This window comes from Phaseolus vulgaris, chromosome 11 (assembly GCF_051622355.1).
Source record: "Phaseolus vulgaris cultivar YP4 chromosome 11, ASM5162235v1, whole genome shotgun sequence".
NCBI lineage: Eukaryota > Viridiplantae > Streptophyta > Magnoliopsida > Fabales > Fabaceae > Phaseolus > Phaseolus vulgaris.
This window is the reverse complement of record NC_143508.1, coordinates 29,383,969-29,409,561: the sequence shown is the minus strand read 5'-3', so window position 1 is coordinate 29,409,561 and position 25,593 is coordinate 29,383,969. Positions and strand designations below refer to the sequence as shown.

Below are 25,593 nucleotides of genomic sequence, written 5' to 3'. Positions count from 1 at the left end.
AAGGCACGCGACCATCTGAGGCAGAATGTTCAACATGCTCAGCAGTATCCTTTCTCCTCCTCTTGAAGACTAGCCCTGAGTAGGTCTCCTCGTCATCAGAAGGGGCGACCTTAGCCAAAGCTTTGAGCTTTAGATCTTTAGAAGGAGAAGCTTGGGCAGCAGCCTTCATTTTTTTGGCCCTAGTTGCCAAGTCTTTCTTGTTTCCTAAGCATACTGTTTGCAAGAGAGCAAAGGTAGATCAGCAAACAAGCACACAAGTTAATATCAGTAAAAGCAAGAGAATGGAAGATACCAATATACGCCTTAAGTCCCACTGGGGAGAACTCTTGGCCTATGAGAGTGGCGGTGTCAAAGACCACTTTTAAGCTGGAGAGGGAGAGGCACACCTCTCGTTCCTTTTGGGGCATCTCATCCAAGCATCTGAGGCCTTGGAATCTTGGCTTCTCAGTCCAATACAAGGGGAGCCCATCGAAAAGAGTTGGGTCACTCTTGTTACAGCGGTTCTTTAGGAATTTACCTTTGAAGTTCTTGTAAGATTGTTGGAAGAGTGACAGCAAAGCTCTCCCAGCCACCCCATTGAAGGACATCCATAGTTGGCGACCTAGGCGTTTAGCTTCGAAGAAGTATAGGAAAACCTCCATTAATGGCAGATGGTCGAAGTGAGTGCAGAGGATAGAAAAACCCCGAACAAACGCCCAACTATTTGGATGTAGCTGGGTTAGGGCAACGTTTATTTCAATAAGAAGGGCTTTCTCGAAGTTGTATAAGGGAAGGCGAAGAAGCACTTTTTTAAAAACCATGTTGTAGAAGTAACAAAAAAGACCATCTAAGTCTGAGGATTCATCATAGCAGACTGGCTCATCCTCTCTACAAGGCACTACCCTAAGACCCCTATCATTTTCCCTACCTAGGATACACTTTTTTGGTCGCTCACTCTTCATATAACGTACTATTTCCTCGGACGAGGTGTATATGGAGGTTTCTCCTAAGAGGGTGTCAAAGGCCCAAGGGTACATGGCTCGATAGTCCATCACTCAGTATATCTAAACAAGAAAAACAAACAAGCAAGATAAAAGTGCACGTTCAAGCAATAAGAACAACGCGCATTCAAGAGAAATGGCGAAGCTAGCAGAGATAGCGATCATATTCAAACGAATACAGAAACAGTCCCAGAACAGTTGATACAATCATAATGAAAGCATTAAAATAGTATCAGTACATGATCATCAATCAGAGGTGGGTACCTTGTTTCGTAGAACGAGTTCAGGCGAGGAGATTGCCTAGGATGAGGAAGGAGGTTCAAAGAACTTGAGTAAAGGTGCACAGATTTCGTGGAAAGAAATGGAACAATGAAAAAATGATGAAGTTTTCGAACGTTATAAAACCCCATGTTAGGAAGGGTAAGCGGCAAAGAGTTATGGTCGTTGATGAAAGGCCACGTGTGCGTTTGTGATGGAGTATGGTGAGACGTCCACTCAGAAACGCTTTGTGCGTCACGTCGCGTGCACCGCTATCCACAAGACACGTGAGGCACCAAGGGAGAGCAGATAGCCTCTTCGCAGAAGCAAGCTCAACTCAAGCCTGGGGGGCTTGTGTACTGGCCAGAACGCTCAAAGCTCAATGCTCGTTGATCGGAGCTAAGCACCTGCCTCAGTTAGGTCAGCTTGAATTTTACGCCAAGATGGGTCATGTGGTAGGGCTCAAGATATGTGTTAACTCTTTTCTATGTACTTAAACGTAACCCCCTTTGTAAGGCCCAGGCGGTCAGTAAGGGGTAGTAATGGACATAACACGAGCAAAATGTTTCCTTCAAACCTAAGCCCATGTGTGCTAGGGCACAATGGGTAGGTCACATGTATGATACGTAGCGCCTCACAGAGGGCGCCTACGTAAAACAGATTGGACCCCTCATGCTGGTGCATGAGTTGGTACCCTGGCGGTTATTCTGTTAAGATTTGATGCACTCCAAAAAGGGAAGGATTATGTTCAGCTGCGGCGATAAGAGAGTGTCCCCTAAACAAAATATCTTCTTAATGCATAGGCTTTCAGTTGAGAGAGGACTCTCATGATGGAAAGTTGTTACAAAAGGTAGACTATAAAAAGGACTTGAGATCCCAAGTAATGGTACGCTGTTTCTAAGACTGAAACTAGTTACTTCTTGTTTCTATAAGCCCTGTACTGACTTGATTGTCGGAGTGCAATCAATAGGTAAGGCCTCCTCTGTCTCAACGGAGACGCGTTCCAGAATTCGAAGGAAAGCAAAAATTTCGCCAGAGATAGACGGAGCCAGAGCTTGGGATTGAAGTCGCCCGGCGACCAAGTTAACCGGCAAGAACAAATATTTTCTTGATCTTGAAGTAACAAGAAGTAAGAAAGGGATAATGGTTAATCAAAGGAAATATGCACTGGAATTTTTAACAGATGCATGTCTTTTAGCTTGTAAACCTGCACTCTCTCCTATTGATAATCATGCAAAATTTTCTTCTACTAGAAGTGTTCCTTTCACAGATGTTCAAGCCTACAAATGATTGATTGGAAGGCTTATGTATTTCACTAATACCCGACCTGACATAACATTTTTTGTTCAACAACTTTCTCAGTTTCTTGTTAAGCGTACAATTGCTCACTATACTACAACAATTAGAATTCTCATATATATTAAAGGAGCTCCAAGTCTTGGTTTATTTTTCTCTTCCAATACTTATGCTCATCTAAAAGCCTTTTGCGATAGTGATTGGGGCACCTGAAGTGATTAAAGACAATCAATGAATGGTTTTAGTGTGTATCTTGGAAATTCCTTCATATCCTAAAAATCAAATAGTAAGGAACAATATCAAAGAGTTCCTATGAAGCTGAATAGAGTGCAATGACCAATGTTACATTTGAAATTCAATTGTTAACTTATCTTCTTCAAGATTTCAAAGTTCCTTTTGAGTAATCATCTCTTTTATACTGTGACAATGATTCAGCAATATACATTGCAGCAAATCCAGTGTTTCACAAGCGTACGAAACACATAAAAATAGATTGTTAGGGAAAATTGAAGAAGGGTCTCATCCATTTGCTTTCCATTTTACTACAAAAAATGTTGTATACAGTGTCGATGATTTTCGTATAAACTAGCATTTATGAACGCCACAATATACGCGTATGACGGTTTTCCAAACCGCTGGCTAGCACAAAGTTTAATATGGCGGTCTTACGCTACCCGCTGCAACACTCGTCACTTTAACACTTTGTTTAAAGTGGTGGTTTTTATATGTAATTAGTGTTAGTCATAGTTGTCGCACTTTAATTCATTAAAAAGGATTTAAGCACCATTATATAAGGTATAATGTGACGTTTTTTACTGTCAGTATTATAATAAAATTGTAAACATAATACGTCGGTTTCAAGAAATGAAATTTAACCACCACTTTTTTATAATCTGGTTTGCATAATTAAACTAAACATAATATATTGTCATAATAAAAAAATAAAATACTAATAAAATGAAATATTGTATTCAAAAGTTTTATACATAATTTAAAATTAAAACTCACATAATTGATCATCTCTAATAAGTTTTACTTCAACACTTGATCCTATTACTTGATTAGGTGATAGAGCACTACTTCCAATATCTAATACTTGAAATAAATAAGTTTAAGTTAATAATTTTCAATATTTATAATTATAAAATAAAATACAATTTGTGTTTAGTCTGACACATTAGCATACTACACAAAACTAGAAGCATAAGAGTCAAAGACACTGCAGCTTCAAGAGAAATACTAAGTTAAAAAAAAGTGAAATAAGGACTTGTTTGTTTACTGCTTTCAAAAATATTTTTTTTGTCTAAAATTTGTTTCTCCCCAAAGCAAATTTGAAAGTGTTTTTCCCGAATATATTTATTATTTCTAAAACTGTCTCTTGAGCATTTGAATAGAGGACTAGAAGAAAACAGGAGAAGAAAACATGTCCAAGTTGTTACTTGTTTTGGAAACATTTTTTTAACCTAGTGCATTTTAGAACGACAAATTGATTGGAATTAGTGTGGAATTATTTCAGAAAACTAGTTTTAAACAAAAATGTTAAAAGGGAATCAAACAGGCCTAAATCTTCAGGTTGGCATCTGAACTCTACAAAGTAGTAAACTCTTGCCTTCAACAGAATGCAATTTCCATATAAAACCATATATAGATAAACATGAAAACCATTTTAGAATGCAATTTCCATATAAAACCATCTATAGAGAAACTTGATGTAGTTTATGACCTACTATAGGACAATAGTGAAAAGAATATAAAAGGCACAATGAAAACAAAAGAAAATGGAAACAGGGCAACAAAATGAACAAAAAAAATGGAAGATATGATGGAATAAAACTTTTACCCCTCAAAAATCACAACCAACTCCAATGTGAAGTTTTGAGTCAGGATCTGCCACCAATCTTTATTTTCTCCTTTGTTACCCTTATCCAATGAACCTGAAAGAAAACCAAATACAAGTAACTAGAAGAACATGAAAAAAGAGAGAAAAATATTGAAAGAAACACCTTACAACAAGAGATCAACCACTTCGGAAATATAAAGAAAATAAAAATAAAATATTTTAGAGTATTGTAGATGATAACATAAGAATGACTTCCATATTGTAATATATTTCATCCGTTGTTTGTTTGTTTATGTAAATTAGGATTCAAATATTTAGTATAAAATAGTGGTTATGCTGGAATGCTCGATACTTAAACAGGCCAAACAATATAAAATATCCTAGGGAAAAAAATGTATATTTCTAATCCCTATACTTTCGGTCATACAAAGGCAAGATTCTTAATTATATATAATTTGGTCCGCAAACTTGAAAAATATGTGAATTTAAACCTTCCGAACTTTAAAAAACATGATGAATTATTAGAGACAGACTAAATACACATGTTTTTTTGAGGAGCACAACTTTTCTACCACGCTCAACCAAGAGTATGAAAACTAAAAGACATTTTCCAATATTCTATCATATTCTTAATAGAAAGCCGAAAGAAATACACGTATATTTCAAATACCCTAAACTCTAAATTCTAAACTCAAATTATATCAATTATATAATAAAATTGAATGCAGTATATATACATACAAGAAGGGGTCTCAAGTTTGACTTGGATCTGTTTTAGTTCAATGGCATCTCTCCGCTGTCTATATTCTCCAGGAAATTGTTCCTCCAAAAAGTGATCTAACTCCAAAAAGAGAACTACTTCATACACATTACGGATGTAGTCAAACAAAAAGCACAAATTGGATGCATTCACTATTTTAATTGTTTCCAAACATAAAACTGTTTTGTAATACATTTTATAAATCTTAATTAGCTCTTTTATTAACCAATTCCTAATAGTTCACATGGTTCAGACAATAACAAAAACACTCAAGCGATAGATCAAAATTGAGCATTAGATCACAAACTAACTATTCTTTTGGCAAGTGAAGGATAAAGGTAAATTAAATTTAACACAACCGCAAATTAAATTTAAAGGACATCTCTATTTTCCATAGGATAGCCATACACAATATTTGTTCACAATAGATTTCACAAATTAAGAACCATAATAGATTTTACAAATTAAGAACCATAATAGATTTCACAAATTAAGAACTAGCACACAGCAAAGGCAATCTAGCAATAGATTTCGAAGACAAGGTTATAGAGCACAAACTTGAACAAATGATGGCGGACAGAAGTTTGAAATCCTTGCGAAAGGAGGCGGCGATGGCGGACAGTGAAGGGCGCGAGAGTGAGGGTTAGGTCTAGGGTGCGCGAGAGTGAGAAGATAATGAATGGAAGAGTGAGTGAATGCGACAATGAAGGAAAGAGTGTTTCACGAAGACAGTGGAAGGAAGGGTTTTGTTCATGAAGAGAGGTTTTCGTTTGTGAAGAGAGGGTTTGTGAAAAGTTGCAAAGATTGGGAAGAACCACGTTTGTAAAGTTAAGTGTATTCAGTTTCCAAGGAGTCAAAGAAGGTTTTCAAAAAAACATTGGGAATAATGAGAAATGGTATGGAAGGAAGGAAAACGCAAGGTTTTATTTCGAAGGAGAATTGTGGCAATTCAAAATGACACATTCTGAAGGATAATTGTGGCGGTTATTAAGATATCGTATTATACGGATACTTGTGGCGGTTATTAATAACCGCCATATTAAAACCATCACTTCATAGATGATTTTTGTAGTGTTTTCAGCACAAAGCAACTGACTGACATTTATACCAAAGCCTTAAGCCCTCAATCATTCAAGAGCATTTGTTACAAGCTCTATCTCATCATATTTGCTCCCCAGCTTGCAGGGGATATCAAAGAATATGGATACAAGACTCTTATAAAGAAGCTAATATCAATTTTGTCTTTTCTAATTCTTAGTTGTTCCTCTTAGTACATATATCTAACCTTTATTTTATGTTTTATGGTTCTAGCCTTTATTAGCTCTTTATTTTTTATTCTCTCTTTAGCTAGGATGCTTGTATATATTTTGACCATCTGTTTTGATCTCAATTAAAAGAAAGGAGAAGAAATATTTTTTCTCATATTTTTTGCTTTTCTTTTTCTCTTTTGTTCCTCCCTATTTTTTTAGAATACTTTTGGATTGTTATGCGTGAAACGAAGATACATCTCTAAGAAATGGTTGATGACCTCTTCTATTTGCGGGTGGTGCGTTGTGCTCATACACTACCAAAAAAAAACAATATTGTTCTTCCGCCAAAAGCAGATACAAATGAACAAAAATTAATGAAAAAACGTTAGATTTGAGTCGACGAAGTAGCAGACAAAAATAGCGTGGAAGCAAAGTACATTTTGCATCAACCGACACAATCAACGCAATTTGTGTGGGTCAAGCCAACATAAAATAGACGTAAAGATTGTCGGTTAGACCGACGTAAAAAGGGACGTAATATTGTCGGTTGTGTCGTCAACCAAACCAACATGACATAATATTGTTGGCTGGCCGGTGAAAAAAAAGAGGTAAAAAAACTTTGCGTGGGCTTGGCGACCCTGTTATTTTATACACCCCACAATACTATATGCAATACTTTTTTGAAAAACTTGGGCCAATTATGCTGTCCTTGACTTTTATTCTGTGCAACCCCTATTTATTTTCTACACCCATGACATCACTATTTGCAATATCTTGAAAAATTGGGTCCATTTTGCTGCAATGACTTTTACTCTCTACAGTCCCTATTTATTTTCTACACCCACCAGATTTTAATTTCTTTTAAAATTATATATATATGATAAATATTTTAAACACAACGCAAAAAATAAAATCTTTTAAATGTATAATGTAGTTAATTATTACAAGATACCCAATAAAAAAATAAAAAATACTTCTAAATCTATAACGTAGTTTGTAGTTAATTATTACAAAATAACAATGGAAAAAATAAAAAACTTCTAAATCTATAATGTAGTTAATTATTACAACATAAGCAATTAAAAAAATAAAAAACGCATTTTATTGAATCATCCATTAAACGGTAATAAGTTTCTTTCCTTCCCAATTAACACTTTTTTTTTAATTACCTCTCCTATTATTCTCATTTTTTATTATGACAAAACTTTAACCTTTACCCTAAATCTTATTAAATCAGTTTTAGTCAAAGTGAAATGAGTATTTTGTATATCAATTTTGTAGATAATTTATTTCGAATAGAATTAACATATGCATCGTGATTTTGGTGGTATAAAAATAAACAATTTTAAGCCCAGATATGAATCTAGTACACGTACAACAACTTTGTTCTTTCCAATTTTCACACACATAAGCTTTGTTCTTCCTTATTACAGTTTGTGATTTTTTTAACTTGAAAACAAATTATGTTTGTAGTAAAACTATTCAGATAACCTCAACAACAATCACACAAACAACATTATTCACATCAACAAAAATAATCACACAAAAAAAAGTTAATCAAAAGCTCAGAAATTTTAAAAGTTTACCTCGGAAGAAGGATGGAAGACAAACTTCGAGCTGGAGGTGGAGTTGGACATGGTGGAGCAACTACAGTAAGACACGTTGGAGCTGAAATGAAGAAGAAGAAACAAATTTAAGAAAAATAATAAGATACAGAGAAGAGAAGAGGAGGGAGAAAGAAGAGACAATCGACAGTGATGACAGGCGAGACTGAGCAGTGAAGGGCAATGGGAGGCGTGACGACAAAGGCAATGGCGGTGAGACTTATGGCGGAGGACAATATTGGAGCTGAAATTAAGAAGAAGAACAAAAATTTAACAAGAATAAGAGAAGAGATGATAAGAGAAAGGGAGAAGGAAGAGAAGACCGGTGGTGAAGAGAGGTCGAACTGGGCAGTGCCGACCAGTGAGAGGCGTGACGACGGGACTTAGCTTGACTTGGGCTTAGGCCAACTCAAAATCTAACCCAAAATCTATTTTGCATAATCCAAAAATGTATCTAATCTATATCTAATCCATATACAATTAAATGAATCGGACTTAAAATTCAAAAATATGGATTTGTTTTTTAGATAAATCCATTTAAATGGATTAAAAGTAATATAGATTTGGATAATTATAAATTGGATTTGACAATTTGAATTTTTTCCCACCCTTACTCAAATCTATTCATCTTCAACTCACTTCCCCTACATCCAAACTACCTAACTAGGGACTCAATTTTTCCCACTTTTCTTTCCCTTTCCACTCTCACCTTCTTCCAAACAAAACCTTAACTAGTATAACTGTATTATAATATTAATATAAATAAATTACCTAAATTCATATGTATAATAATATAATAATTTCATACTGAAATAAAAATTTTCTTTTAAAATTATTTTTTTAACAATTTAGTTTTCTTCAATTTTTAATTGACTTCTAAAATAATTAAACCATCAATCAATTTAATATTAATATAACATTAATTTAGAAGTTAAATACTGTTTTTTAAATGTAAAGTTAACAAAAAAGTTTCTATTATATATATGAATAAAGTTATGTTTCCCAAACGCACTAAATAGGAATCTTTTAATTATTTTTATTAATATTCAATTCAGACAAAATTTAATACACATAATCAAAATTATTGATAAATTAATCAAATTTTATCCATAAAAATTAATCATATAAGTTAACAAGAATGTATTCGAAAAGAATTGTTAACTCATGTTCATTTATTTCTTTAAAGAATATGTAAGTTATTTTTAAAATAATTGTAATTATAACTGAGTCCATTAAGAGTAAACTGAGAATAGAATAGCAAATCATTGTCTATATTCACGTTCACATTAATATGTGGACTTAAGTACACATAAACAAAAAACAGCTAGCTTCAAACACAATTTTCACACATAATTGAAGTATTCATGCAGTTGGATAAGATGAATCCAAGGCAATTCCACATAAACCATGCTTGGCAGCAATACCTCTCTTCATCCTCACATATCCTTCCTCACCCCATTGTGTGCCCCATGAATTCTTCACTAACCAATACTCAGTTCCATTAGCAATGCCATAACCCACTGCAGTAACACCATGGTCTAGTTCAGTTCCACATTCTCCAGAGTAAATTCCACTAGAGTAAAACATGAAACCAGAACCATCTGCATTGATAGAAACTGACACTGGTTGGTTAGCTACAGCTTTCTGCAGTGCCTTCTCACTATTTGGAGGAACCTTCTCATACCCCTTAATTTGAGCCACTGGGGAGGTTCCTTTCTTGCAACTGCCATCAGCTGCCTTGTAGGGGTAGTTTGCCTCACTGCTGATTCCACCATTTTTTATAATGAATTCAAACCCATCTTCCATGTAACCCCCTTCACACCCTTGGTCTACACCTTTTGTGTCACAGTCCACTAGCTCTTGCTCTGAGAGGGATACTAGTTTGCCTGTGGCTATTTGGTGGATACCTTCAGTTGCAGCCACAGTTGAAAAAGCCCAACAGCTCCCTAGATTTTTTCAAACAAAATTATTCTATGCATTAATCCAATTCCTTTCAATACAATCAAAGAGTGACACAACCAACTAGTGATATTACTTTCTCTCATCTCATTTGTTGTTAATAACAACAATAAGGATATCTTTTTGGTTCAACACAGTGATTCAGTTTTTTTTTATGTACAAATTCTTTTCTAAGCTACCCCTTCAACTTTTCCTTAGATAGTTAACTCTTCTCTCGCACAATCAGTTATAATTACTCTCTCATCATTAATGGTTTTGAAAAGCAAATCACTTTTGATAACAGCTTTTATAACTGTTTTTTGTAAGTTGAAATATCAATAAAAAAGATATCATTGTAAAAACTATATATATTAGCTAGTGTTTCCTCATATTTTAAACTGATAAATAATCTGAAGCAGAAATGTTTAAAAAGTGACACATAAAATGAGATGAATGAAATATAATGATGATCATTGAACATAATAAAGTACTGATTAAAAGGATGCTCTTTATCTTACCACATTGACCTTGGTTTTTTATTGGAGTAACAGCTCCTTTTTTCCTCCAGTCTATGGCTGCAGGAATAGCAGTCACATTTTCATACTTAAATGGTGTTGTGCTAAACTCGTGAGGCCTCTTGAATCCATTACGGGAAGCCTTGAATTCCTGAACTGTGAGGTCAGCAAAGTGATTAACCCCAAGCTTGTAGGGTTTGTTGCCAACAGCATTGAACGATTCAATGAACTCCACATTGTCCTTGAATATGAGGAAACGTTTTTCCTTCTCTGCAGCGTCCTTATACACTTTGCCATATTCTTGCATCCAGTTTTCATGTCTTTCTCTCAAGGATGTCTCATGCAGCTTGCGGGACATCACTTGGGAAATGCCAACTGCAAGGAGAAGGAATAGAGCTAAAATGTATTGTTTTTGGGTGGTGGAAGCCATTTCTTATCAGCAATAAATGGTTTTGAGTTTTTGAGAGAAAATTGAATTGGTTTTGATATGCATTGAAGGGAGGGACTATGATGGCTTATATAGAGATCGTGGACTTTATGTTATGCAATTATTAATCTGAATATCTGTGCAAGGTTTCTTTCTGATTGAAGATTCCTGTTCCGGCCAATTACATTCAATTTAGTTCTTTAGACGAATAGTTTATGCTGTTGTTATTTTTTTACTATTATTTTATTTGACAAAGAGTAGTAGTTTTTGTTCCTTCTTATTACATGCCTTGCTGAATGGTCAAAATTCATTAAGCTAATGACCAATGTTTTTTCCCTTAAGTTAGAAAACAAAATAACGGCCAACCCACATAATACAAATAAGGGGACATTGTTTGAAATTACAGAAGATTCTTTGTTTATAGTTTTGTTAGGTTCGGTATGGTCAAACATGTTAGTATGATAGAGTTAGCTTATAATGCTTGATTTATAATATATATAAGAGAATGGAAACTCATTTTATAAACTTTGTTTTTATAATTAAAGTTCACTTTTAATATGATATTAGAGTTATGTAAAGTCTATTCAATTTGAGTTTGTTGAATTTATCAGATCATCCGTTATCGGAATCCTACAAAGACTGGAGATAAGGACATTTCATAGTATATAAGTAGGTGCAAACCTTCTCTTATAAATCGATTTTATAAAGTTGAGTTAGGATTAAAGTCAACTCTTAATCAACATCTTAGGAATTGCTAATTTTTTAATAATAAAATATTATTTTTAAATAATAAAAATAAATATTAATTAAATTTTGAAATAAGATGAGAATATATATTATTATTAAATAGTTTTATAAATTATAATAGTTATTATGGTCTTAGAAATTAAATTACACCAGACTTTAGAATACTTTGAATTTGACTTTTGTTAAAAATAAAACTTGAATTTTATTTATTTGTTTGTGTAATTTTATTTTATCTGCAAAGTTGTGTAATCTCTTCTTTAAGATATCACTTGTATAAAAGTTTAATCTGACCTACAATATTTCTAAAAGTCTATTATTTTATTCAATTTTTAATAGAATATTAGTTTTATTAAATTGAATAGGTTCGATAGTAATTTTAATTTTTTATATTATATTATATAATATATATATAAAGAGATTCTTCTTCGTAACTAGATTTTGGTAATTTTTTTTTATGTTTCTACCCTTATTTAATATATTTCGTTTTATTATTACAATAAAGTATTTTATTATTTTGTATAAATTATTTTTTAATTTTTTAAATTAATGTTAAGTGACCGTTTTTATATGCAAACTAACTTCTTATTATTCCTTTAATTCCTTATTTTAAGGCAATAATAGAAAGAAAGAGAAAACATACTCTCACCCTCATTGAATTCTCACACCAAATCTCACATGTCAAATAAAATAACCTCCATTTCCAATCATTCCCTCCACTCCATTACAAGCAACTCTATTTTTGGTAAAGTTAATCATTCTTTTGTATCTATCATCAAGTGAATCTTAATCTTAACGTGAACATCATTGTACCGTCCCGTCCCCGGGCGTTGACCAAAGTCAAAGTCAAAGTCAACATATGGTGGGACCCCTCAAGGGGCCCAAGGGGAGGAAGTCAACAGGTTGACCGTTTAAGGCGTCGCCAAGACGAGGCGTCGCCAGATGTGGGCGTCCCCAAGATGAGGTGTCGCCAAGGTGAGTCGTCGCCAAGATGAGGCGTCGTCAAGATGAAGTGTCGCCTGGTGTAGGCGTCACCAAGGTTAAGGCATCGCCGGTGCCACCCCCGATACCCATGGGGAGGAGAGACCGTGGAGGGGGCGACACCGCGAGAGGCCTCAGTACCTCAGAACAGTGATAAAGGGAAGAGAAAGGTGGCTTCAAGGCCATAGATCTAGTACCAGTAGGGGGTAACCTGACTCGTGGAGTACCCACGCCACCACTGGGAGACCCTGAGATAGATACGACCCATGAGAGGGCCACGCCTAGGGGAGAACCACGTGCATGGTACGAGAGAAAAGGTAGATACACTCCCAGGGCGAGTGACTAGAGGTTGGGGGGCATGAGTTGGCACCCAGAAGGTCACCCCTTGCGCATATGCACTCCAAGAAGGAGGACTTACACGATGGATTATCCCTAAGATGGGTTACGATGCTGTAAGGCCCTCCACGAAGAGTAACGATCAAGTCAGAAGAACACATAGCAGAGAGCATTGAAACATCATGGTATATCAGTTTTCCTGAAAGTTTGCTAAGGTACGCATTAATTTAGTTTATGTTTCGAACACTTTAAAGCACTTTAAATGCTTTAAACGTTTTAAACACGTTGAACGTTTTTATACGCTTTAAATGCGCTTTAAATGCTGGAGGTATTTAAGAGGGGCTTTAGACGTTTGAGACGGGGATCAGAGTTTTTAGTTTTAACACACAGAGAGAAACCCTAGTTGTCTTGTTAGCGCACCCACTATACGCACAAGTAGTTAGGGCAGAAAAGAACTAGTTGTTCAGTTATCCAATTTTTGGACCACCTTCAGAACATCCAGTCACGGTGTTCCGATACGGAGGTGCGTCCCTTTGATGTTTCTCGCTAGCTGACTTGATCGTCGGAGTGCAAACGGCCGCGAGGGCTCCCCTTTGTTCATTTCTTTTCAGGTACTCACAGACGGAGCAGAACGAAGGTGCCCTAGCTCGCAAGGACAGGTCACGCACGAAGACGCGTCTGGTCAACCGGCGGGAACAATCATCACACACTCTGATCCCAAAATCACCAATGGAAGAAGAGAAAATGTTTGAAGAGGAAGAAAACCTCAAACCAAAGGAGAAAAAAAAAATAGGTTGATTAATCAATTCAGCATTTTTATTTTACATGTTACTTTTTTCTTTTCAATTTCGACTCATCCAAAATTATTTATATATGTATGTTAAATTTCTATCATTGTAGAAGTTGAGCAGAAGAGGAAAATGCAAATACATAAGTGCAACAACGCCCGTGTTTCATAGGGATGACAATGCGGGGGTGGGCCATATGGACTGACTCATGGCTCGCTACTAAAATGTGCAGGGCGAACTCACTAATCTAGCCCATTGACCCGCTTAGGTCCATCCCGCATAACCCGCAATCCACGTGGGCCAACAGCAGGATAGGGCGGGTTGGTCTGCTAACCCCCATAAATAAAAAAAGTAATTTCTTTATTTTTTCTACAAAAAATATCATATCTCTCACTCACACATTACTATTGCTTTATGATTTTTATTTTATTTTATTTAAAAAAATAAAAATTAATGTACCAAAAAAAAAGTATGTTTTGTTTTAATCATCTAAAGAAGTTAATATTAAAAATAAGAGTGAATTTAGTTTTAAGTAAAATTTTATATTTAACATTTGTTAATAAAATAATATAAAGAAAAGATTTCATTAAAATATTTTGTAGCAAAACTTTGATAAGATACTCCATACATTTACATACTAGAAGGAAAACATATGCAAAATAAAACTTTAATTATTTTTTAATCAAACCTTCTAACTACGTTCATACTTGAATGTTTTTATATATTTTTTTATCTTAATTGGATGAATTAAAATAATGATGAAATTTTAATTTTTCAGCAACAGAAATATTTTTTTATAATTAAATTTTCATTTAAGAAAAATATTTTCCTTACGCGAGCTGACCCCAAATCCAGGGGATACCTCTTATGCGCGGCGGACTAGTAAAATAAACTCACACTCTTTATGCGGGACAACCAACCTGACTTACATTTTGTGGACTAAACACAAGGCGAAGGTATAAGGGGCAAACTAGCCCGCATTGTCATCAGTAGTGTTTACGCTACTATATAAGATTGTATTTATATTATAGCATAATAAACTAATACTTATTTTAAAAATAAACTATCTCCAATAAGGATTTTAAATCAATAATCTTATAAGTATTGTTTTTTATGTAGATCAACATATTTAATAATTAAAAAATATAATATTTTAAACGAGATACACTACAAGAAAATCATGAAATAGAAACTAATTTTAGAGACAAAAAATAATTAGTTGCTATAGTGACTAAATTATAGATCATTTTAAAAACTTAAAAAAAATTAGTTTCTAAATTAGTTTCTATTATTGTTAAATAGTTTCTAAATTGGTTAGCTACCAAGGTTTTAACTATCAATTATTTAGATTCTAAATTTGGTAGCAAAAACCTTGGTTATTAATTACATACAAATTTAAAAACCATTTAACAATAATAGAAACTAATTTAGAAACCAATTGGTCTCTAATTTAGTCACTATAGCAACTAATTATTTTTTTTTTCTAAAATTAGTTTTTATTTAATGATTTTCTTTTATATATATATATATATAATAAATTTAATATAAAAATAATAAATATTTTATAGATTAACTTACATAAGGTCTAAAGAATTTTTTAAATAACCTAAATTATAAGTTTTTTTTCATTCCAATAAACTTTTAACTGAGATAATAGTTCCATGTCAAATAACTTAGCATCTTGTCATCTCTGCTGAGAACAAGTTTCTTAACATTTGTGCATTCTTTGCATTGAGTAAAATGTGCTAGTTGCGGCATTATTGGCCTTAGTTCGTTGAAGATGTGCAGAATTTGGTAAATGGTGCACTACCATTGAATAAAAAATGTTTTTTTCCCTTACAAACGGAGTAATGAAAATTCACAAGCAACTCTGTGTAAATGTACGTGTTTCAAATTTCAATTAAATTTAGATGTGTTAATGGCCGAAAGTATTTTGTATAATATCCTGTGGAAAAATCTTTTATCAGTATACATATATATTCTATTTTACTCTTAAATGTAATAATATTTTATCAATCATCAAAGAAATGTCTATTTCGAAAGTAACTGTATAGCGAAAGATAGTTTTCTTCCTTTCTTTTTCATCAAATTACACTATTCTCTTCCATTACTTCTCTCTTTTATTTGCATTTTTTTTCTTTTTGTTAGCATAAAATCAAAAAAGAAAAAAAAAAGAGCATGGAAGGATTAAACTAGTCTAACGTAATGACAACAGAATAAAGATCAAAACATAAAGATAAGATACTAAGTTATTATTTTCTCAAAATTTGCAACTTTTATATCAGTTAGTCCCAAAGCCTTTCAGATTTGCTGTCACAGAATCCCGGATAACATACAAACTTCTTTGTAATTCATCTCTTTTGTCTCATTCTTCAGAATAGCACATAAGTAATTACGAAATAGTTTCGAATAAAATACTTTTAACAAAACAATCTTGTAAAAATATAAATTAATTTGGAATGCAACCACATAAATTTGTGAGTTAGTATAAAACTTTTCCAGTGTCCATCGATGAATGCTGATGGCGTGATTTCACTCTAGTGGTTTGACATGTTTTGGAAGTGAGGGAAATGATGCAGACAGGCATCATTACAAAATAAAGAAACTAAATCGTTACTAAGCAAAATTGCATAACGAGGGGTTCACAACTTCGCAATAAAGTGTCATTTAACAGTGCTATTGTTAATACATGTGCTGCAAAAACTTAAATGACAAACATGGATTCAAAACCTGCTTCAAAATTAAGATCCTATCATAGAAAGATGGAACTATAGTTGACAAAACTGATAACACACTCCCAAAGTGAACTCAATCTAAACAATTGCCTGCGACTTGTTAAGGATCACTCCCTCATATTTCACCTGGAACCACTTCATAGAATCCTCTTTTGTGACACGGTGCTGAATTCCAACACGGGACTTGCACCTTCGGCGACGGCCAACTCGGTAGCCAGGACGCTCCAAAACAACAAAGAAATCCATTCCATAAATACCAGTTGAAGGATCATACCTGAAACAGTCAAATGTCAAGAACCAATAATTTGTGTGTAGATTGAAATATTCACAATCATCAAACAAATTGAAAAAATAATCTGACATGAGGTGAAATTAACCAAAAGTTAGTAGAGAAAAAACGCAAGTGAAGGAACCAGGAAGTGAATAGAATGGCAATGTTATTTAAAAGACAACACAAATTGCAAAACCAGTTTATTAATTTCAGATAACATCGTCAAAAATCTAATTAACAAACCAACCAAGCTCAGTAAGTCCTGCTTCCTTAAAAGCATCAAGCACCGCAAAACATCTTTAATACAAGGAATTCTAGAACATCTATATTTTTTAAGCAAGTTAACATTTGTTTCATATCGTAGAATGCACACAAAGGGGAAGACATATATGACATCCAAAATTGAGTATGCATAGCACAACCCAAACAAGATCATCAACTTCCCATCCTTTCAGACCTAAAAAAGTCATACCTTTAAGCAAATTAGCATTGTTTCATGTCAAGCAGAAACAACAGAACGAAAATCCAGTAGTTGATTTTCAACTTACTTGATTCCCAAATCAATATGCTCTTGAATGCCAAAGCCAAAGCAGCCAGTATCGCTGAAGTTCCTTCTGAGAAGTTCATATTCCTTCACCTTCAAACCACTCTCCAAAAGTTGCATTGCCTTGTCACCTCTAACAGTGACATAACAAGCAATCTTCTCGTTTCTTCTAATCCCAAAAGAACGAACAGTGTACCTTGCTGTCAAAACCAACAGGAGAAAAATTTCTTAGCAACCAACGGTAAAAACACACACATCTTATATTGAATAACCATTACGATTAAACACTAATAGTAAAGTAAAATTACAATTTAAAAAACTTAACACGTTTGGTCTGTCGAGCTTGAAAAACATAAAGATTTAGATTAGCTTGTTAGGATGAAAAAACTAGAAGAGCTCGATAACTTCTCCACTAGAACAGCTCTACATTCCCAATAAAGGAGACTCAAAAACACTTCTAGACATATACTCATGTGACATCATAAACATACACCGAACACAAATTTGAGATCTATGCCCAATACCAGAATGATCAAACGACCCATTAAAAACCTAATGGAGAACTAACCTTTGGAGAACACTGGGGTTTGGCCACTCAGTTGTTCCAACACCTGCAAAACCCAAAATAAAAACACTATAAATAAAAGTTGAATCTTTTTTTCAAGAAAAAAAAGTGGAAACTATGTGGAATGAAGTGAACCTTTGCTGCCCTGGTAAGGCGATCTCCACTCTCGCCAACAGAGATATTTAGGACGAGCTTCTGCACCTTTATCTCCCTCATAGGGTTCGACAGTTTCTTCTCTGAAGCCTAAAGTTTCGTTCATTCCGATTCACAACAAACCCAAAAAGTAAAAAACAAAATGCAAATAACATTCAAATTTGAGAAACAGTGAATTTGATTTTGAAAGAGGAAAAATGGAAACGAAGAAAGGGTTTACCATTGTTGGAGGCTATTAGGGTGCACCGTTGCGGCGGCAGAGGGAAGAGAAGAATTAATAACGAAAACCCCAAACAGAAGGGTCTTTATGAGTTGTGAATATATAAGCAGAATAAGAAAACGACGACGTTACTCAGTCCTCTTGCAAAGTGTAAATTTGGGTCAGACGGACCCATTTGAACTCAATGGAAAGGCCCAACAAATTTTTCGTTGCAAATTACAATTCGCCCATGGTATTCACACTCCCTTTTATTCTTTTCATCTCCCAGTTTTTTCATAATTTTCTATAGAAAATACCAAAATATATTACGAAAACTAGTTTTGTGATTTAACTGATATAAAAAATTATTTTTTATATGTTTTAATTTTTATTTTTGATTGTATAACTTGATAACTTTTATGAGTTGAATGATTAACTTGTTATATAAAATATATATATTAATGTATTTTATTTTATCGATTAACCTTTTATTTGTTTTAAATAGCTTTGAATAATTTGATAGATAAAATGTATCGTAAAAGTATTAAGTGAACATGTCATATATATAATACATAACTCGGATACATAATAGTACATTTGAAATTAAATACACTAATATATATATAATAACTTTTATTTTAATTAAATTGTATATTTTTTGTTTGTTTTACTGATTAAACTCGCAAGTTATATAAGTTCAGACCAGCTACTATGGGGACGTGAAGAAGGAGCATGAGCTCTTGCTTCTATTGTGTTATCATAGTTTTACGTTTACGAAATGAATAGAAGGTAAAACGGGACTCATGTTGAAAATGGGTCAGTTTGGATTTACTCACTAGTCAAAAACATGTTAGAAATCTTGATCTGTGGGTTGTTTCTTTTATAAAAATAATTTAAATAGATAAATTTAATTTAAAACATAAATTTATTAAAATTGCAATTTAAATGTTATTTTTTGTTAAGCTTATATAAAACAAATCAATAATAATAATAGACATGTATTTTGAAATTTAGATAATAAAATATTAAAAAATATATAAAAGAAACTTTGATCTTAAATTTTAATAAGAATGTTAGAAAATAAATGTTGCCAAAAAATAAGCATATGAACCATAATTATTAAAGAAAAAGAGAGATGAACAAAGTGAACTGTTTATTATAAACTATTTATTATTTTTGCTTATTTGAAATAAGAAGAGTATAAAAGTATTTATATACTTTTGTAGTAAAAGCTATTGTTAATAATAACGGATAGCTGTAAAAGTTAAAAGAGATAAAAATTAACAATTATTTATTCAATCTAATAACTCCCTCCCTTAAACTTAGAAGATTTTCTTAATAAAAAATACTCTTTAGCTTGAGTTTATCTTTAAGAAAAGTAAAATGAGCCTAAGGTTTGGTCAACACTTTAATTGATAAAAATCATCCACTTCAAAAATTTCGACTAAGAAGGTAAACACCTCACAAAGGAAGAACCAACATTTGAGAAAAAAAGAAAGAACCAACGAGAAAAGAATATTCAAATATTTTTCTTCTTTTGGATTTGTAAAAATATATAGGAACTAGTATTTTTTTTAAAAAAAAATATACATAAGTGAACCTAATTTGGGTTTGAATAGGTTTTGATTTGGAGAGTCTAAGGCCCAATTAAAATTTAAGGTGTAGCCCTTTCCATTAGAAAGGTCAAAAACCATAATTGAAAAGGCATAAAGAGATTGTACAAGCTCACCTACAAGGCCACATAACCAAGCAACAAGTGGAGGAGCATTGGAGCTTATAAACACTTGAAAAATCAAATAATTGAGCAATGTGGCGGCTTGCTTTACATGGAGTGACGAAAATATTAGTCACACATTCCCTAGTGCATGAATGTTTTGAGCATCTCCTCTTGTAAATAGAGACCTACCCCCTTCTTTTATTCACTTTGGAAATGAATAAGAATTGTACTTGCATAAAAGTTTGTCTTCTTGTTTTTCAAAGTCACTTAAAAATGGAAGTATTCTTCTTCTAAGTTCTCCACCAAGGAACCCTCCTTGGAAATAGGTACCTCTCAAGTTTCTCTTCTGAAGCTTGGAGAGAAGTTTTAACTTATTTTTTATCTTTTGTTGATGCTTGAAGGGTGTTTATATCATTAATTGCCCACTACAAAAAAAATCAGTATTATCTACGGATTTTTACCCACAGATATGAGTTAGTAGGTAAATTCAACATTACCTACGAACATTACCCACAGATTCTGAATCCGTAAGTAAATTCAACATTACTTACTAACTATTATCCACGGATTTTATTACCTACCAACTTTTACCTACGGATATCTATTACCTACCAACTATTACCACAAATATCTATTATGTACGAACTATCACCCACCGATCTCTATTACCTACCAACTATTATCATAATAATTATATACATAATATTAAAAATATTTATATAATATGAGAAATTATAAAATCATAATTAATATTCATAAATAATAATAATCATAACTAATTTATAAACATTATTAATATTATAAAATTAATAATATTAATATAATAATTTAAATAATATAATTACTATTATATTAATAATATGATTAATATTAATAATAATAATAATAATAATAATAGTATTAATGTTATTAGTAATATAAAAAAATTAATAATATCAGTAATAACAACATTAATAATATAAATACTATTAATAAAAAAAAATATAAAATTAGCATTATTTATAATATTAATAATATTAACACTATTTATAATATTTAATAATATTAATAAATATTTAATAATATTTAATAATATGAATAATATTTAATATTATTAATAATATTTAATATTATTAATAATATTTAATATTATTAATAATATTTAATATTATTAATAATATTAATAATATTTAATAATATTAATAATATTGATAAATATTTAATAATCTTTAATAATATTAATAAATGTAATAATATTAATAAAATTAATAATATTAATAAAATTAATAATATTAATAATATTAATAATATTAATAATATTAATAATATTAATAATATTCATAATATTAATAATATTAATAATATTTAATGATATTCATAATATTAATAATATTAATAATATTTAATGATATTCATAATATTTAATAATATTAATAATATTTAATGATATTAATAATATTTAATAATATTAATAATATTTAATAATATTAATAATATTAATAATATTTAATAATATTAATAATATTAATAATATTTAATAATATTAATAATATTATTAATATTTAATAATATTAATAATATTTAATAATATTAATAATATTTAATAATATTAATAATATTTAATAATATTTAATAATATTTAATAATATTAATAATATTTAATAATATTAATAATATTTAATAATATTAATAATATTTAATAATATTTAATAATATTTAATAATATTTAATAATATTAATAATATTTAATAATATTAATAATATTTAATAATATTTAATAATATTAATAATATTTAATAATATTAATAATATTAATAATATTTAATAATATTAATAATCTATACCTATATATAAAGGGGATTCTCCTCTTAACTGCTCTTAATTTTTTTTCCTATTTTATCTTTATATTAATATTTAATTTTATTATTGTATTATGGTTTTTGTGTCATTTCTTATTATCCTCTTAACTGCTCTTAATTTTTTTTCCAATTTTATTCTTATATTAATATTTAATTTTATTATTGTATTATGGTCATTGTGTCATTTCTTATTCTCCTTTTAACTGCTCTTAATTTGTTTTTCCATTTTATCTTTACTTAATAATTTATTGTATTAATTTATTTTGTTTGTTATTATTTAACTGGAGAGTGAAGAGTGGAGAGTGGAGAGTGGGGAGTGGAGAGAGTAGAGAAATTGATTAGTTACTTTTTTGTTTTAAAGATCTTCTTCTCTATGGAGAGTGGAGATGATTTGTTACGTTACTTTTCTGATTTAAACTGATATTCTCCACTACACATAACTCACGTATCCTACTTCCCACTTTCTCTTTCCTATATAGGTACCTACTTCTCACTTTCTCTCTCCACTACACATAACACATTTTTTTTTTACCATACTTCTCACTTTCTTTTCTCTTTCCTTTTCACTTTCATGGAAAATCATACTTTCATTTCTTTGATTAATCTTGCACTTTTCATTGATTGTTTGTGAGTTTTTGGGTTTTTTTTTTTGCAGTGGCTTTGGATCGGTGATTGAGAAAATCTCGACAAACTATGGTGTTCTAGGAGCATCTCTTCAAGGTTTATTTGTTTTCAAGAAACTATGCAGGTTTTGTTGTCTAATAATTATGAAGGTTTCGTTGTGTCTAATGAGGGTCTAGCCTATACTCAAGACTGAAAAAGATATTGATGTAAGTTCTTTAGAAGAAGAATTTGTCGAAGACCTTCTTGAGCAACATAATGAGATTGAGTTTGCAAATCAATGACATATGATCTTAACAACCTACTTTTGCGTTGTTCCCTTTTTGTTTTCTTCCTTTTCTTCTTCTTTGGACAATTCATTATCCACCATGAATTTGAATTATATGCATATATATTACGGTATGTAGATGTACAATACATTTCATTTATTTCTTCTGGGGAGAAGAATACTGTGCAATTTTGAGAGAAAGTTGGTTGCGAAAGAATCCTATTTCAATGGGTATCAAAAAAGTGCAACAAATCTAATACATATACCTCAAATTTTTATATCTTAATTATAAAGCATTAAAGTTAAATACATATTAATTATTGTTTTTATGATCATTTAATATCTGTTGTGATTTTCTTCTGCCTATCATAATTATGTGGTGTTGTTACCGTCTTTGTAATTTGATAACATAGAACCTATATTTTCTCAATATTGCACTACATTATAATTTAAACCTTTTTAACTTTTTTGCTTTGCTTTATATTAAATTATAAAAAAAATTGGAAAGTGATAACTTCTCATACTCTAATTTCACCTCCGCAATCATAGAATAATGTTTTTTCATCATTACTCTAATTCAAATTTGAACAGCAAAATTAGTATGTAAAATGTTTCAATTTTTTATTTTATGCATTATCTAATTTGGTTTATATTTTTATTTATGAAGATCTGATTTTTTTTTTTATATTGTGGAACATAATTTAATGAGAGGTCTTTTAAAATTATTATGTAAACCATAATAAACATAATTTTACTAAATTTAATGAGTTTTAATAATATTCAATCAATATGCATTTAAAAAAATATTTTTATGACATAATTTTCACAATCTATGTTAAAACAAAATGACTATATATATATGATCGTCTATATATTTGATTTAAAAGGTTAAATATTACTATAATCACTAAAACAATGTATTAATTAAGACCTAAGTTTCTTTTAGTTTGAAATACTAATTAAAATCAAACTACTATAGATTTGATGAATAGTCAAATCAGTAAAAATAAAAAATATTGATACATAATAATAATAACATTAATAGCAAAAATAAAAAAAATAAAAAACACAATAATTATAAAAATAAAATATTAGATATATAATAATAAAAATAAAATATAGATATACATTAAAAACAAAAATAAAAAATGCGGATACACAGGCGCGAGAGCGCCTGTGTTCCCGCTAGTATTTAATAATATTAATAATATTTAATAATATTAATGATATTTCGTAATATTAATGATATTTCGTAATATTAATGATATTTCGTAATATTAATGATATTTCGTAATATTAATAATATTTCGTAATATTAATAATATTAATAATATTAATAATATTTCATAATATTAATAATATTTCATAATATTAATAATATTAATAATATTTAATAATATTAATAATATTAATAATATTAATAATATTAATAATATTAATAATATTTAATAATATTAATAATATTTAATAATATTTAATAATATGAATAATATTTAATAATATTAATAATACTTAATAATATTTAATAATATTAATAATATTAATAATACTTAATAATATTTAATAATATTAATAATATTAATAATACTTAATAATATTAATAATATTTAATAATATTTAATAGTATTAATAATATTAATAATATTAATAATATTTAATAGTATTAATAATATTAATAATATTAATAATATTTAATAGTATTAATAATATTAATAATATTTAATAATATTAATAATATTTAATAATATTAATAATATTAATAATATTTAATAATATTAATAATATTAATAATATTTAATAATATTAATAATATTTAATAATATTAATAATATTTAATAATATTAATAATATTTAATAATATTAATAATATTTAATAATATTAATAATTTTAATAATATTATTAATAATAATAATATTAATAATATTTAACAAAATTAATAATATTTAATAATAATACAAATATTTAATAATATATAATAATATTAATAATATTTAACAATATTATAATATTAATAATATTAATAATATTAATAATAATAATGATATTAAATATATGAAGAATGTTATTAATTATATTAATATTGATAATCATACTCATAAGTATAATAATAATAATGATAACATGACAACAAAAATTTGACTGGTGTAGTGGGTAATCCGTAGGGAATGTTGATTTACCTACGGATTTTGGCTGTTGCAATTTAGAACAACGTAGAAATCCATGTTAATTTAATCCAAGTTAAACCAAAACTTGTTAATTTGATTGAAGTATAATGTATATCATACAAGAGAAAAGGGTTTAGAGATATAAGTCCTAAAATTTAGTTTAGAGAAGCTATATCTAACCTATTTATTATTAGATTAAGTCCTTACCACTAGGCCAAAAGTTATAGCTAATAGTCAGAGTGCAACTCTTTCTACTTCAAAGTGTAGCAAATCAAGCATCACAATTTGATTGTGACTTGACCCACCTAGCCTCTACCATGAAACAATTGATGCATCCTCAGAAATCTCTTTCTCAACAATTGTCCCTCTAGGAATCAAACTTTTCAATTGTAACTTAGTACAGTTGGCCTACATTACATGATAGTTGATGCCTCAATAACAATCCATTCCTAAACAATTGTCCACAAGAGACTTAAACTCTTGACCTTGATTCAGCTACACTCTTAAGTAAAAAGAGGTGCATTCTAACTATAAATTTTGACTTTTGGTCTAATGGTAAGCGCTAAATCCAACAAGTGGTATAAGAATTGATGGTTTGTGATGGAGGACCATCCCAACATATCTAGCTACCTTGTAAATATAGTAAAAGTATACTAGTTTTAATTCAAGGCCTTGTAATTTGGGACTTGTATTTGGGCCATGGATAGAATGGGTTTAATAACCTAACCTTAGATGGCACTTACGAGACTTGTGGGAAACTTGCTCCACAAGTTAGGGTTAGGTTAGGGTTTGTGAAACT

General features: G+C 30.4%; 2 protein-coding genes across 2 annotated transcripts; both read right to left on the bottom strand.

The window, feature by feature from the left end:
• Positions 1-9,238: 9,238 nt before the first annotated feature.
• Positions 9,239-10,912, bottom strand: LOC137825168 (senescence-specific cysteine protease SAG39). Its single transcript, XM_068630845.2, has 2 exons — positions 10,445-10,912; positions 9,239-9,934 (listed from the first exon to the last, which is right to left on the bottom strand). The coding sequence occupies exons 1-2, from the start codon at positions 10,869-10,871 to the stop codon at positions 9,351-9,353; spliced, it is 1,011 nt and encodes a 336-aa protein (XP_068486946.1). The 5' UTR covers positions 10,872-10,912; the 3' UTR covers positions 9,239-9,350.
• A 5,431-nt stretch (positions 10,913-16,343) lies between these two features.
• Positions 16,344-18,471, bottom strand: LOC137829627 (large ribosomal subunit protein uL5). The gene is made up of 5 exons (XM_068636479.1): positions 18,206-18,471; positions 17,968-18,075; positions 17,836-17,878; positions 17,272-17,467; positions 16,344-16,726 (listed from the first exon to the last, which is right to left on the bottom strand). Exons 1-5 carry the CDS (start codon positions 18,206-18,208, stop codon positions 16,531-16,533), a joined length of 546 nt encoding a protein of 181 aa, XP_068492580.1. The 5' UTR covers positions 18,209-18,471; the 3' UTR covers positions 16,344-16,530.
• Between the last annotated feature and the right edge of the window lie 7,122 nt (positions 18,472-25,593).